The sequence below is a fragment of the Carassius gibelio genome, chromosome B10 (assembly GCF_023724105.1).
Source record: "Carassius gibelio isolate Cgi1373 ecotype wild population from Czech Republic chromosome B10, carGib1.2-hapl.c, whole genome shotgun sequence".
NCBI lineage: Eukaryota > Metazoa > Chordata > Actinopteri > Cypriniformes > Cyprinidae > Carassius > Carassius gibelio.
Window position 1 is genome coordinate 19,170,115 of NC_068405.1, and position 14,278 is coordinate 19,184,392.

Here is a 14,278-nt window from a genome sequence, read left to right on the forward strand (position 1 = left end):
ATTAATAAATACCTTGTGAAGTGAATATCTGCATGTTTGTAATAAACAAATCTGTCATTATAATTTAAATTTATAATTCATAATAATGCTTCCTCCAATGAAAAAGGCTGTTGTCCTCCCACATCAAAATCCATTGAAATATTTGTTCAGAACTAGACTTTTCACTTGTAAAAAGTGCTTGTTCGGTAAATTTTCCTGTCGTGTTTCAGTTGAGATGACTTTTACCTGGATTACTGACCTGAACCAATGATTTGATTTGCTTCAAATGTGGAGCTTTACACTTCACAGGATTTTATTTAAAGTCATCTGGATTAGTATTAGATTATTGTGATGTTTTATCAGCTGTTTGGACTCATTCTGATGACACCCATTCACTGCAGAGGATCCATTGATGAGCAAGTGACGTAATGATACATTTCTCCAAATCTGTTTCGATGAAGAAACAAATACATCTAAATCTTTGATAGCCTGAGGGTGAGTTAACTCTAAGCAAATTTTCAATTTTGGGTAAATTATTGCTTTAACTTCTGATTTGTATTTGATGAATGAACTGAAAGTAATATCAGCCACGATTTTGAACCAAGAATCATGGTTTGATTGGTTCCTCTGTTTTTTCTGTTGAAACTAGAAACACATGTAAGTACATAAACCATCACTGGAGAAAAAGTTATCTTGGAAGAGCCCAAAACACTCTGATCATTTAGTTTTCTGTGAGAGACAGCAAAAGGCAGTTAACATCTCTGCATCACCTGCAGAGTTCAGACAGCATGAGGATATTAGAGAGCATTCTGCCATAATGACTCATTTACAAGCCATAAACTGACAAAGCGCCAGACTAATTATGTCAACTAGCAGCTTCTGAATAGCCCTTGATCAAGCTAATCACCGGCAATCCAAAAAACAGGTGTTGAACATTTTCAAACCCTCCCCTGAAATCAGAGGTTTGAAAGGCAGAAACTGAAACCATCAGATTGTTTCCATGCTTCTGTTTTTGAATAGCCAGAATATGAGAGGAGTCTGCACAGAATTATGAAAGGATCTGATAAGAAAGCTATGGCGAAATGAATTCAGAAATAGACCTTTTGAAAGACCTAGCTGCACACTTCAAAATTACTTCACATACCTCTGTATGAAATAGAAATAAATTTCCCTCTGGCTGTCTAAAAGACTCTTTCACTCTCAAATGCTTCTCATAAAACTTTCATTCAGAGCTCAAAAAGTCTTCATACAGTGACATTAACTGTATGCACCACCACTTTTAAATATCATGAACCCACATTAAAAAGCAACCACTGATGGAGGACTCTACACAGAGTACAGTATGATTTGCAATGAAGAAACACATGCACAGTTTACAGTAGTAATAGCTCATTATTCCTGCTAATAGCTGAATCAATGTGATGAATACCAAAATGTGCAACAAGATTTACCAAGATTAATAAACACAAAAATATCCTCTGACATATCCTTTTTTAATGATATAGTGTACAGTAGATGTTTCTGCACTTTACTACAAAGAACAAAGCAGCATTCATTTAGACTGCTTTAAACAACCCTATGATGTTTATTTTAAAAAAATCTTTCCTGGCATTCTGTCATTTTTAAAAGCTTGCATAAATTGGAATTTATTATTTAACAGAGTGCATCTTTTATTAATTTTAAAGTTCATTTGTGCATTTTCAGCTGTCTCAATGAAAGAAGCAACGAAAATCAGCAGAATTTGTACTTATTAAGCAAACATGAGCCCACAGGATAATGCAGGATGGCTGCATCTCATTATCCCAACACAACATATAGCCAACATGCTTGTCACTAAATTAAATATAGGAAAATATAGACAACAACTGACTAATGAAGCAGCTTTATTATACACATATATTAACTCTTCCATCTGTAGTCTATGCGTAACTGTTCAAATGACCTGAATAAGTACAGTCTGTTGGTCAAAACAACACAGCTCTGCTAGTTTCAAACACAGGTCCGTTCGGGACGGTGCTAATCTGATTTTCAGGATTAGTGTCATTATCTTGTGCTGCTGAGACTCACAGCACAATCATTCTGTCCCGCTGTAACACTTCGCCGATATATTGGTTCAAATTGAGCCCACTGATTCGGTAGGCTATAAAATCACGTTTTCACGCAAACGGTTAGCTATAATTGTGAAGTGATATAAATTCTCGTCGTGTTTCGTTAACATTCCGTCCGATTGCCGTCGATCGCATCATAGTGAAGCGTACTGTTTCTATGGTTACCACCACAGATTTCCGCGACTTTTTTTCTCTAGCATCTATTTGTTTAAAAAAGCGCTGTCAAGACACACTTGTAACTTTTATGTTCAATTTATTATTTGTAAGAGAGACACTCCTGCAGTTGCACCCCATTTTGTAGCTCTGCGTCTGCTTTTAACGCATTATCGCGTCGAACAGCCCCTTACTTTCTCACAACACTCTACAGATAAAGTTCATGCATTCCTGCGAGATTTGAGTTAAACAACACGTCAAAAGTAAATGTCTGAAAATATCCTAAACTGCCTCGACACACATTCGTAATTTGTTATTGTACTTAAATGGCATGTGTGTGAGGAGAAAACCTTTACGAGTAAAGCCACAGATTATTCATTGTGCCCAAGATGAATAGCCATCTAACTCTGTTACATACAGCAGCATTAGTCGATTTAAGTACTTAAAAATAAATACTCACCTTGAGAACGCGTGAGAATCACTGAAAGACTCAGAATGAGCAGCAGAAAGAGCCCATTCGTTTGGTGCTCGATCCTTAAACACATACTGGAACGACTCGTCAGAACACACTACAATTTGTCCTTGTGTTAAACAATGCAGTGAGAATCACTCGAATGTCAAATAAAACGTCCGTTAGGTCTTGTAAGCATATGGGCTGCTCGTGTCTGAATCGCGCAGAGCTCCGGGAGTAACGCAGAGGGATCTCGACTCACGGACTGTTATAAGCGGATTGCGCGGTGAAGCTTCAGCACCACGGACAGCTCCAGTCAACCTCGGCGCGCATGGACACTTTGGACAGCAGCCTGGCGCTCATCCAGTAGAATTGGGCTTATTTAGAGCAGCTGCTTTTGTGTGCGGAGAGGCTGAAGAGAATTACATCAGATACATGATTAATGTCTTAATGTAATGAGTACAAGTTCTAATTTAAACATAACCCTGGGGGATACAGACATTTTAAAGTTTGGGGGATTGTACAGTGTGTGAGTGGGCTAAGTTGGTTAAAACAATGTTTTTTTTTTAAATTAAACATTGTTGTGTTTTAAATTTCCCATTTTTTATTTCATGGTTTATTTAGAAAAAAAGGAATGTATAGTTTAGTCTAATTTCTTAGAAAATAATTTATTTGCAGATGCTACTTGGTTTTATATTTTGTTATATCTATTGCAATGCCATTTACACAGTGGGGGTTAAAGGAATAGTTACCTAAAAATGAAAATTTGATTAAGACGTACTTCCCCTTAGGCCATCCATGATATAGATTAATGTGTTTGTTCATCTGAACAGATTTGGAGAAATTTAGCATTACATCACTTGCTCACTCATGGATCCTCTTGAGTGAATGGGTGCCGTCAGAATGAGAAGCTAAACAGCTGATAAAAACATCACAATAATCCACAAGTAGTCTGTATGTTTGGAAAAAACAAATCTATTATTAAGGCGTCAGTTTTGGCCAGAATACATGATACAATTTTCTTAAGTGAAAAAGTTTGTTCCCTACTGTCCTTTCACATAAAATTCCACCAGCATGTTTGTTTAGAACTGTTTTGGACTGTTCTCAATGTACACAATGTGTGTTCTGTGCTTTTTTCCCCCTCCAGATTCAGACAAGACAACTGTTTCACTTGAGAAAGCAATATTATGGATAGAGAGCTCACATTTTAACTCGTCTACATCTTGGATGGCCTGAGGGTGAGTACACTTTTAATAAAATTTTCAACAAATTGTCCAAAGTTTCCAAATAGTTTTGAAGCAACTGTACATCTCCTAAACTACAATAAAAACAAAAATAAAAACAGGAGAATAAATAAATATAGAAAAAACATCAGGGTTTTTCAGGCTCTATTTTACATGCTGTGCTGTATATTTGGCAAGACAGTGTGTGTTTTTTTAATGCTTGTAATTCACCCAGGCAGCTCTGCTGTCTCTCTGCTTAGCTAATGAAAATCACGGCTGTGAAATAGACTGACCAATGTGTTGAGGTAATGAAGCGATCATCACAGGGTCTAAATTCATTCGGATGGGATGCTGACTAAACAGCTGTTTAGATATTGTTACTGAGAAATTAATCTATAGCCTCTCATACTGGGAGTAAGATTTATTGTGTCCACAGTAATGAGAGTATCAGGTCCGGCCATAATAAAACTGCATTAGTAACAAGGTTTTTTTTTTTTTTTTTTTTTTTTTTTTTACAATTATAATAATTAAACATTCTGGAAAAGAGCAGGTACTTTATTTTTATGTATGTATATATATATATATATATATATATATATATATATATATATATATATATATATATATATATATATATAGTAACTAAATATATTTAAAATATATTTGTATATAATTGTGTAATAATTATTTTTTTTATAATTTCTTAATGATATATGTAATCTGTAGCATTAAATGCCATTTTCAGTGAATGAAAGAATCTTAAATGTAGATCTACTTGAGTATATGTGTGCCTGTCGGAGGATTTGATCAAAACTGCTGTGAAAAGTGCGATTCAGGCACCAAGCCTTTCGCAGCTGCCAGATATTTTTGTCTCAGTCTGCTGATGTCACGGCCTCCCTCTGTTCTGCTAAATGAGCCTTTCTCTCTGAAAACATTTCCACTCAGGACTGGACAGCTCTGCCTGTAATGATGAAGTCATTCTGTCTACATGAGCAGAAGCAATGTATTTCATACCCAAGCGCTCTGCATCAACTGTATGCAGGGAGGATGCCAATAAAACCTGAGAGGGATCTTTTACCATTGCTGTGCATCTCAGTAGTAGCCGATGTTTCTGAAACAGTCTTATCTTAATGGCTGCAGAAACAGCATGAATAAGATCATGTGTTTTCAGATAATAAAAAGACATCCTTCCAAGGTTTCTTCAATATCACGTACAACCTGTGTGGTCTTCTCCTCCCACTCGCAGTCATCTCACAATTCCTGTGACCTTCATATATCCATGTGAATGATGAGAGAGATGACTGAGACCAAGAATACAGTATATCAGTCTATAAAGCTGAACACCTTCCACATTTGTACCCCAAAATGTGAGACTTGACCCACACAATCCATTTAACCTTATTCTGTGTATTTCAGAGTATGAAATAAATTATGTCAAGCCAAACAAGTAATACATTTGAGATTAAGCATACTTGAACTCTGTCTTTCATGACATTATACATCATGTTTTGGGATGAGGTGCTCTTGTAGAATGGCTGCTGAGATCATATCAGCATGAGATTATATAACAGAGTTTTATGCTTTTACACAAAGGATTTCACCTCAGGAAGAAACTGGTACAGTCTGACCCCCAGGTTTAAATCGTGATTTAAAAAAAGCTTTTATTTTGCATCTGAGGACATGCTCGCACACCTGTGGCCATTACTAAGACCAAGTAAATTATTCATCAGGCAAGAACAAACATTACTTTGTTTGCATGTCGGGGTGGTAATATTAATATTCATGAGGCCGGGACCGAAGCTTAGACTGCTAATAAGTCATTTTAGCAGAAAATGGGTACTTGACATGACATTTCAAGCAGTGGTGGCAGTGTCCTGTCGATATACTACATCTCTAATGATCTGAAATGCAGTTTTAGTGCCTTTTACGTCCATGTACTAATTGGGAGAAAACATGAAATATATATACAATACCATTCAAAAAGATTAAGTTATTGCCTTTTTTTGAAAGCAAGCATTCAAATGTTCAAAAGTGACAGTAAAGATAAAATGTTATAAAATATTTTAATCTCAAATAAATGCTGTTTGTTTGAACTTTCTAGTCATTAAAGAATAAAGTATCCACTGTTTTCAAAATTGATAATAATAAAAAATGTTTGTTGAAGACCAAATGAACTGAAGATGATTTTTGAAGCATTGGATGGCACTGAAGACTGGAAAAAATGACTTAAATTCAGCTTTGTATCACAGGAATAAATTATCTTTCAAAATACATAACATAAATTGCAAAATTTAAAAGGAAGCAAGAGGATAACATAGGAAGTCGAACATTTGCATATTTCATAAGCACTATCTTAAATAATTTTTATCGTAATAATGTCAAATAAACCATTCTCACATTCACTAATGCAGGAAGCAGGTAACAGAGCTCCAAACAAAAGTTCACATAATTCTCTTGTAATAACATCTCGAGTGTGTAAAAACGAGCTTCTCAGCATCTTCTGTGACAGTTGTGTTGAAGGTGTTGAAGTTTCGCACAAAGCTGCACAACAAAACAATCTGCAGTATCACAGAGGAAACAAAGGATCCCAGAGCTCTGATTACATCTCTGTCTGCAGTTTGATGCAGCATTATTCATTTTCTGTTGTCAGCCTGGTTGTACAAAAAAAAAAATTGCATTAATTTTCTCATTGACTGTTAGCGATAGCATACAACTGAGATATTTCACAATGTTATAGAATTCTGTATATCATTTCATCTCCCGTTCAGTCAACTAATATATGTTAAGATTCAATATTTTGCAATAAACTTCAAATAAACTGTATTTTATACATAAAGTAAATTATTAATAACCAACAGTTATTAAGTACATAAAACTGATTCAGTTCCATCATTTTAATGCTTATAGAGACAAATGAATATTACTATATTACTTACAAACTATTGATCTATAAATCCTGAAGCCAGAAAGCTAACGGCAGTTGCTCAGCCGCCAAATGACCCCCGGAAGTCGAATATATGACCTTTCCTCAAACAAGTACCAGGCCTTACAAAGGTCAGAGGTCATTCGGACTGTTTGATTTGCATTAGTAAAATGAGTCCCCAGTGATTTATTACACAGCACTGATAATTCACTTACCAAACAAAAATGATGCTCTATTACACTGCCACTGACCTTCACACCATCAGAAATCTCACACCGACTCTATTGCACTGCAGGATTGCTGGGCTGGAGGAGATTCTGTTGAAAAGGGGCTATGAAATGTTTCATTTAAGCTCTGAGAAAATGCAGGTTTTATTATTTAAGAGTATGTCTATTGGAACCATCTTAACAGCTTTTTTATTAGCTGATCTTTATGGGAAATTGTTGGCAGCAGGGCTGGACCGGATCTGACTGAAAGATTTTGTCAGCAGTTTGAATAGGTCGCAGAGAGTCAAGGTTTATGTCTCTGTGTTCTACACGGTAGATCTACAATAACACTGCGACAGACGCAAAGACCGCTTCAATGTTTCCCAGCTCCTGTCAGTTCTGGTGAACAATTACATTTGCTGTATGAACACGATAATAAATATTTTCCAAAATAGGTACAGTGAGGAGACATTAATCTACCCACTTTTATTCACTGAACATTAAAAGGAAACTTAAACGTGTAAAGGCATTTTACAAATCCCTACAGCAGACCATGAATAACTCCAAAAGCTTGATTATTTCATTTATAATATAATAGAGGAATATTATAGATTTGTTAAATATCACTGTAGTAAAATAGATCTGTATTACTTATAGTCTTAATGGACCCATATATTAAGTGGCCTTAACTACTACATTTTAATTTATAATTTAGTACAATGTACTTATTGTGTACATACATGTTTTTACATTGTACTTATATTTAAAAAAAAACTACATGTAATTACATCTGTATTTAATTTCTGTTATTACATTTATAATTACACTGTTGACCCTTACTTTACACCTTAACCCACCCTTAAACTTACCCATACCTCCAACCCTCTCCCTAACCTTACCCCTATGCCACCTCAATAGCAGCAAAAGTGTTTTACAATACAATATGAACACAATAAGTACATTGTACTTATTTTTTTATGTAAGTACTTAGTAGTTAAGGCCACCTAATATAAAGTGGGACCGTCTTATTCATAGACGTTTATTACACGTTTATTAAGTGATTTCTGTAATTCTGACAGATGGCAAATACTGTATTTACCTGCTTTAGAAACATTCCAGTAATCACCGCTTATAGGGATTAGAAGTGAAAAAAGAGACAATTAGATTTTAGAAAGCATCTGTGTGAAAAAACTGGAGAGAGACGTGAGAATTTGGGGAGAAAAGCAAGAGATTCTTAGTGCATTTCAATTTTTTTTTTTTTAGGAATAGGAAGTGTTGGGTTAGGAATGTAGGATTGTCATATAGAAAAAGGCATTAATATGCTTTATAAATACTAATATACAGCCAATATACTGTTGTAAAAAATTGTTGCTAGTGAGAACTGGTCCTTAAACTAAAGTGGTACCTTTGATTTTAATTTCAGTCTTTTTAAGTGGCACTTCTCCAATCAGGAAATGCAGTAGGTGGATACAACGTGCCATTTTTCTATGACTGTCCAAAGCACATGAATAGTGGTCGGTTGTCTGTTGCTAAGCATAGTAGTAACATTCTAACTGCATCAGTTCACATTGTAGAAATGTTTCATTGCAATGCAGGGGTTAACACCGCAAAAGTGGTTCAAGACTTGCTCTGAACGAACACCACTAAATTACAATTGTGAAATGTTTCTCTACTTGGTTAAAAGCAGTTTAGAATGGGAATAAACCCAGGGTTAAGCACAACGTGAGTTAGTAAGTGTATAAAGTTTGCATCTTGTGCAAAATTTCTGTAAACTGCTGCTGAAACAGTTTGGCAATCTATGGTTGGATCATTTGTCTATATATACCCTACAGAACTCCTTCCATCTACTCTACTAATGAACTTTGGTATTAAATGGCTAATTATTTTTTTTACTTTTAAGCAGTTTAACGTTCTGAAACATAATTCTTTGGGGGGAGCTAAATAATGATCTCAACACTGTAGAGACCATTAAAGCATGAATAATAAAAATGCAGTATTTTTAGTTAAGAATAATTCTTTCACATATTGCAAATCGTTTATGCCTCCCAACCCTGCAGTTATAAACAAAGCTAGCTGTTAAAAAACGATTAGCCGCTTTGAATCATGATTCCTGATGTTCCCACATCCCTCTCAACGGGAACATCAGTCTGCAGACAACACACATTTCCCACACTTCAATGGGGCTTCAAACGGGAACCGCACAGTGAGAAGATCAGAGCGTGTTTATTAGGGGAATAATAAAGTAAATTTATATTGACTTTGTATGACAATGGATACATTAAAAGAACATTAGCTAAAGCAGAAGAAATCCATCCTCAACCCACAGAGGGCTATGTTAATTAGCTTTGGGATTGCCGCGATCAGCGCAAAGCAAAAGACAGGTGTTGAATCACAGGATTCTAGCATAAGTTTAAACTTGTTGAGGAATTTTATATGTGATATTAAAAGACCTCAGAAACAACCTATCATCTGTCAGAACAAGACAATACACAACTTTATGGTTATAGCTATCATAGACCTTTAGTTCCTATCCTTTAATCTGATTAGCCAAGAAACATTCAGTTTAGTAGAACAGTATCTCTTTGATGTTAACAGTGCTTGTCAAATTAAGAAATCAAAGGTCTGACTATCATTTGTTACATTACTGTTTAAAACCTGCATTATTTTAGTAGTACCTAGAAGACCCTCATCGATCATCATTGTACTTGAACCAAAACAAAGCATGCATTTCTACAGGTCATAAAAAAACAAGCTCTCATGCATTACCCATTAATGTCATGTAGGTTTACAGTGAAAACAGCAGTCTTCTAAAAGTGTACACATCCAGCACTTGCTCCGACAGATGGAAGGGACGGTTTAAACCAGTGTCCTGCTGGTTTAACTTTTCCACTGAAGAGCAAATGATATCAGTGAACACAGATCAGAACAGAGTAGACAGATAGTGTGGATGAGCCCAAACACAAAGCAGTGGGAAATCCCAGCATGCCTCCCCTGTACATTCCTACAACGCTGTTTATCTAAGGGCCCCCTGGAGACTCCAAGGATTAAATGCTATTCTTGTGTTTGCACACTGCGAGGTTCTTATAAACCCTAAAAAATAAGGCACATTTCTCAATAAATTAATATTAAAAATTAGTAACCCAACAAATTTCCACTGTTGTTCTTAGGGTAACTGAGGATAATATATACACTAAAACAAGTTTGTGCACCTAATGTGAATCTACTATTTCTGCACATGGAAGTACCACTTTTACACAACTGAATAAGACCAAAATTCTAAGTTTCCCTATTTAAAGGGGTCATATGATGCAATTTCAAGTTTTCCTTTCTATTTGGAGTATTAAAAGCTGTTCGTGCATAGATAAGATAAAGTTGCAAAGATATAATATAATATAATATAATATAATATAATATCATATAATATAATATAATATAATATCATATAATATAATATAATATAATATGGGGCGGCAGTGGCTCAGTGGTTCATGTGGTTTGTCTACAAACCGGAAGGTTGGTGGTTCAATCCCCGGCTCCACCTGACCAAGTGTCGAGGTGTCCTTGAGCAAGACATCTAACCCCAGCTGCTCCCGATGAGCTGGATGGTGCCTTGAATGGCAGACACCGCTGTTGGTGTATGAATGAGTGTGTGAATGGGTGAATGTGAGGCAAATTGTAAAGCGCTTTGGATGGCCATGTGGTCTGTTGAAAGCGCTATATAAATGCAGTCCATTTAAACCTTTATCTCAGGATCAGATGGCATACCCCCAACTTCCCATAGTCTGCTAAGTGTTTGTTGCATATGACACAAAAATGATAAGAGCTAACTGGGTCACCTGGCTCTATGCAACTTCCAGGTATAAGGGCTGAAACTACCCCACAGACACTCTTTAGTCTTATCTGTCAGAAATCAAGTTCACAGCCATTAAATTGGATCAACATGTTTTATTTACAATAAAACAAATGCAGAACTTTCTTATATATATATTGCTTTTATATATCATTTGTTTTTACTGCATAAGCCACCGAACAGACTAACAGTCTCTTGTTTGTATGTACCTTCATAATAAAAGTATTTAATGCATAGAAAAACGGGAGGACACACACGCGCACACACACTACACATGCACACACCACACTTAACCACAGACACATCAGAAATTATTAGACTCCCATCAATAATTAATTTTGGCAGAGTTAAATTAAATGGTACTAAATTATCTTAAATTAATGGTTATAAATGTCATTTAAGGCCTAAACATGAAGCACCCCCAAGAAAATAAACTGAGTTAAAAAGAAGTTTATAACTAAAATGCTGTCATTCACTAAATCAGTGTAGAGAAAGATAAATACCCTATTTAATTAACTGCAAACTACAGTAAAGCTGTGCTACGTAGTTCACTGAAGCAAATTCAAGGCAAAATGTCATGAAGCAGACACTCTAACCAAATAAAATAAACATAAATTAGATAAAGATTCTCATTTGCTTTTCACAATATATTACTTCATTTTCTTGGAGGGGTTGTTGATGGAGACATGTGTGATGTGTAATGTGTAAATTAATACAGGTGCCATGCAGCTGCAAAAAAAAAAAAACACTCTAAACTCTAAAACACACTGTATATGTGGAGCTGCAGTGATAAAATGTAGTCCCATTGTAGGCTATGAAGAAACCGAAGTGAATCAGTGCTAGGGTAGATGAGAGGTAAACAGGCACTTTTCAGTGCACGCCAGCAGCAGATCAGATCTACGCAGAGCTTTCCGAAGGTTGACCATCACCATTGCTGTCTCTAAGGATAGAACTTTCAGGTTGTATAGTGTCATTCTCTGGTCCAGTGTTGTCTTCATCATGTTGCACTGAGTGTGGTCTGTAGAGTGGGGGTCTGGAGGGAAAAAAGACAAAAGATTATTTTAGAAACAGTAAGATATGATTATAGCCAGACCTTAATACTAGTCCCTTGCGAGAGGTCAGATGGGCACAATGTCATGCAATGTCATGCAAAGAAATAGAAGGACAAAAGTCATGAATGAATGTCCCTGACTGGTCACACATGCACATCTACAGTCGTTCCAAAAAATCCACTCTGTTTGCAATAAGGTCTTGCTCAATTATCAGTTTAAACTCTTCCAGCATCTCTTACGCTTTATGTACATTAATTGCGGTTTACTGCATTTCAAAGAAAAACTTTTGTTGATCCTGGTCAAATCACAAAAAGCCTGAAACCCATCCCTTATTACCCCATACTTTCCTATTAAGATTCCAACATTTCCCTAAGCAGTACCCCAAAAAATCATTGGTTGATAATGGGAGGTACATTACGTTTTTCAAGTCAAACCTACCACAAAGATCTGATTGATAGTATATTGTTTCAGAAGCAACAAGGAACATGTCCTACTTGGAAAAATCAAGATCAGCATTTGTGTGTTAGTACAGTACCCTATGTGGCCACACTTTGAATCTGTTTGTGTCCAAACCCCAAACAGTGTTCAGGCAACAGTGTCATGGCATGCCTTGTTAATCCAATGATTTATAACTACTGTTTAGAGTTTAACACACAGCAGAACACATCATGCGTTTAGAGAGAAGCTTCTTGAAAACATCACTCCTCAGTCTGGCCCATCCAGGGTCACCTGTTAATGATCCTTAATCACTGTCAGGCTTATAGAGATACTTCATAACCAGATTATCCACTTTCTTCTTCTGTTTCTTTATTTCTTTTTTGCTTGGGGGTCGTTCTTCATCAGGACTTTCCTGACCCCCATCTGAGTCTTTCTGTCCTGGGTTTCTCTTCACGCTGTTTGAGCTGCGGTATGAAACTGTTGATGCAGAGCTTGAAGATGATGATTCAGAGTCAGATTCAGACTTGGACGATCCAGATTCTTTCTTTCTTGAGCTTTTGGATCGTCTCTTTTCTTTTTGTCTGGAATGCCGCCGAGTATGACCCTCGTTGGAGGAGCTGTCAGACTCAGAGCGCCTGCTCTTCTTCTTGTTCTTCTTTTTGCTGCTCTTGGAGCTGAAGGAACTCATTGAGCTTCCAGAACGTCCAGAATCTACAGCAGAACCTGAAGTGGAGCGTCTCATACTGGACCCGCTAAGGCCCAGACCTTCATCGTCCTTGTCTTGCAACAAACTCTTGACGCTCTTCCTATCTTCTTCCTCTCCTGGATCACCACCTCCCTCCTCTTCTTCACCTGAGTCTTCTAAGCTGCGGCGTTTGAATTTAATTGGCTTGAAGCTCAGGACTTCATTGATGGCTTTCTCGAGCTCTGGGTCAAGGTAGTTGCGGTGGCTCACAGGTTTAACGTCAGAGGTGTCCAGTGGGTTCTCAGAAGAGCGTAGCTGGGCGGGAGTAGAGAGACTACGGCCCACTGAGCGTGGACTGTATGCGGCCACACTCACAGAGTCAACATCGTCATCATCATCAACACCATCATTATTCAAACGAACTCCAAACTCGCTAAGTCGGGTGCTGCGGGCCAGGGAAATTCGTGAGCCGACGCTGGTGCTTCCAGGACTTCGGCTTCTAGATCGTCGACTCATACTGGTACTTGTCGGCCCGTAATCACTGCGACTGTCATCCATCCAAGAAGTACTACGTCGCAAGCTGAAGCTGCTCACACCGGACTGAGCATCATCATCTTGGTCTATCCCACGCCGTGTGGAAGCACGGCTCGGGGCAAGTGAGGACACCATAGACTCTTTGTCAAATTCTGGACTGCTTTTGGTCCAGCGACGATCTAGACCTTTCCTGGCCCTACTGGCAGCCTCAGAGTAAGCCTGGGATATCACTGAACCCCGGTCATCCAGGTCATCACCAGTCTGAGGCCTGTCTGTGGATTTGCTTTTAGCTTTGCGCAACGACAATCTATCAGGCATGTCCGGCTGCTCCCGAAGGGCACTGAAGAGGGAGCTGTCATCCCCTGCTCCTCCGTTCCAGTCCTTCTGGTGGGAACGTTTCCTGTAGCTGAGCGAGCTCATCACAGACACTGAACGGCTCTCGTCTGAATCTTTTTTTACTTCCTCCTTCCCCTCTTTTCCCTCTTTCCCTTCTTTTATATCTTTCACATCTGCATTAGCAGCATTGGTGTATCTAAGTCGGACAGAAAACACATTAAAAACGGCAGAATTGCAGACGATCAATGAATGAAACAGGATGAGACCCGTGACAGAGATAAACAGGAATTCAGAGAACGAAAGAGATTTGAGAGGTAATTTAGGAGCATATTTTACACCA

General features: G+C 37.4%; 2 protein-coding genes across 10 annotated transcripts in view; both read right to left on the bottom strand.

Moving 5' to 3' along the window:
* Positions 1–3,074, bottom strand: part of sez6a (seizure related 6 homolog a) — a 37,213-nt gene extending 34,139 nt beyond the window's left edge. The window contains exon 1 of one of the 2 annotated variants that reach the window (XM_052567563.1): positions 2,701–3,074. In XM_052567563.1, coding sequence (XP_052423523.1) covers positions 2,701–2,785 — 85 coding nt within the window. In that variant the 5' untranslated portion in view covers positions 2,786–3,074. The remainder of the gene's footprint in view (positions 1–2,700) is intronic. The other variant, XM_052567562.1, reaches the window with a different exon arrangement.
* Positions 3,075–10,973: 7,899 nt separating this feature from the next.
* The window catches only part of myo18aa (myosin XVIIIAa), a 38,541-nt gene continuing 35,236 nt past the window's right edge, over positions 10,974–14,278 (bottom strand). For 5 of the 8 annotated variants that reach the window (XM_052567571.1, XM_052567569.1, XM_052567573.1 and 2 more), the window contains 2 exons: positions 12,675–14,134; positions 10,974–11,926 (listed from right to left, as the gene is read on the bottom strand). In XM_052567571.1, the coding sequence (XP_052423531.1) occupies positions 12,688–14,134 (1,447 nt within the window). In that variant the 3' untranslated portion in view covers positions 10,974–11,926; positions 12,675–12,687. The remainder of the gene's footprint in view (positions 11,927–12,674; positions 14,135–14,278) is intronic. The other 3 variants (XM_052567576.1, XM_052567575.1, XM_052567574.1) reach the window with 1 other exon arrangement.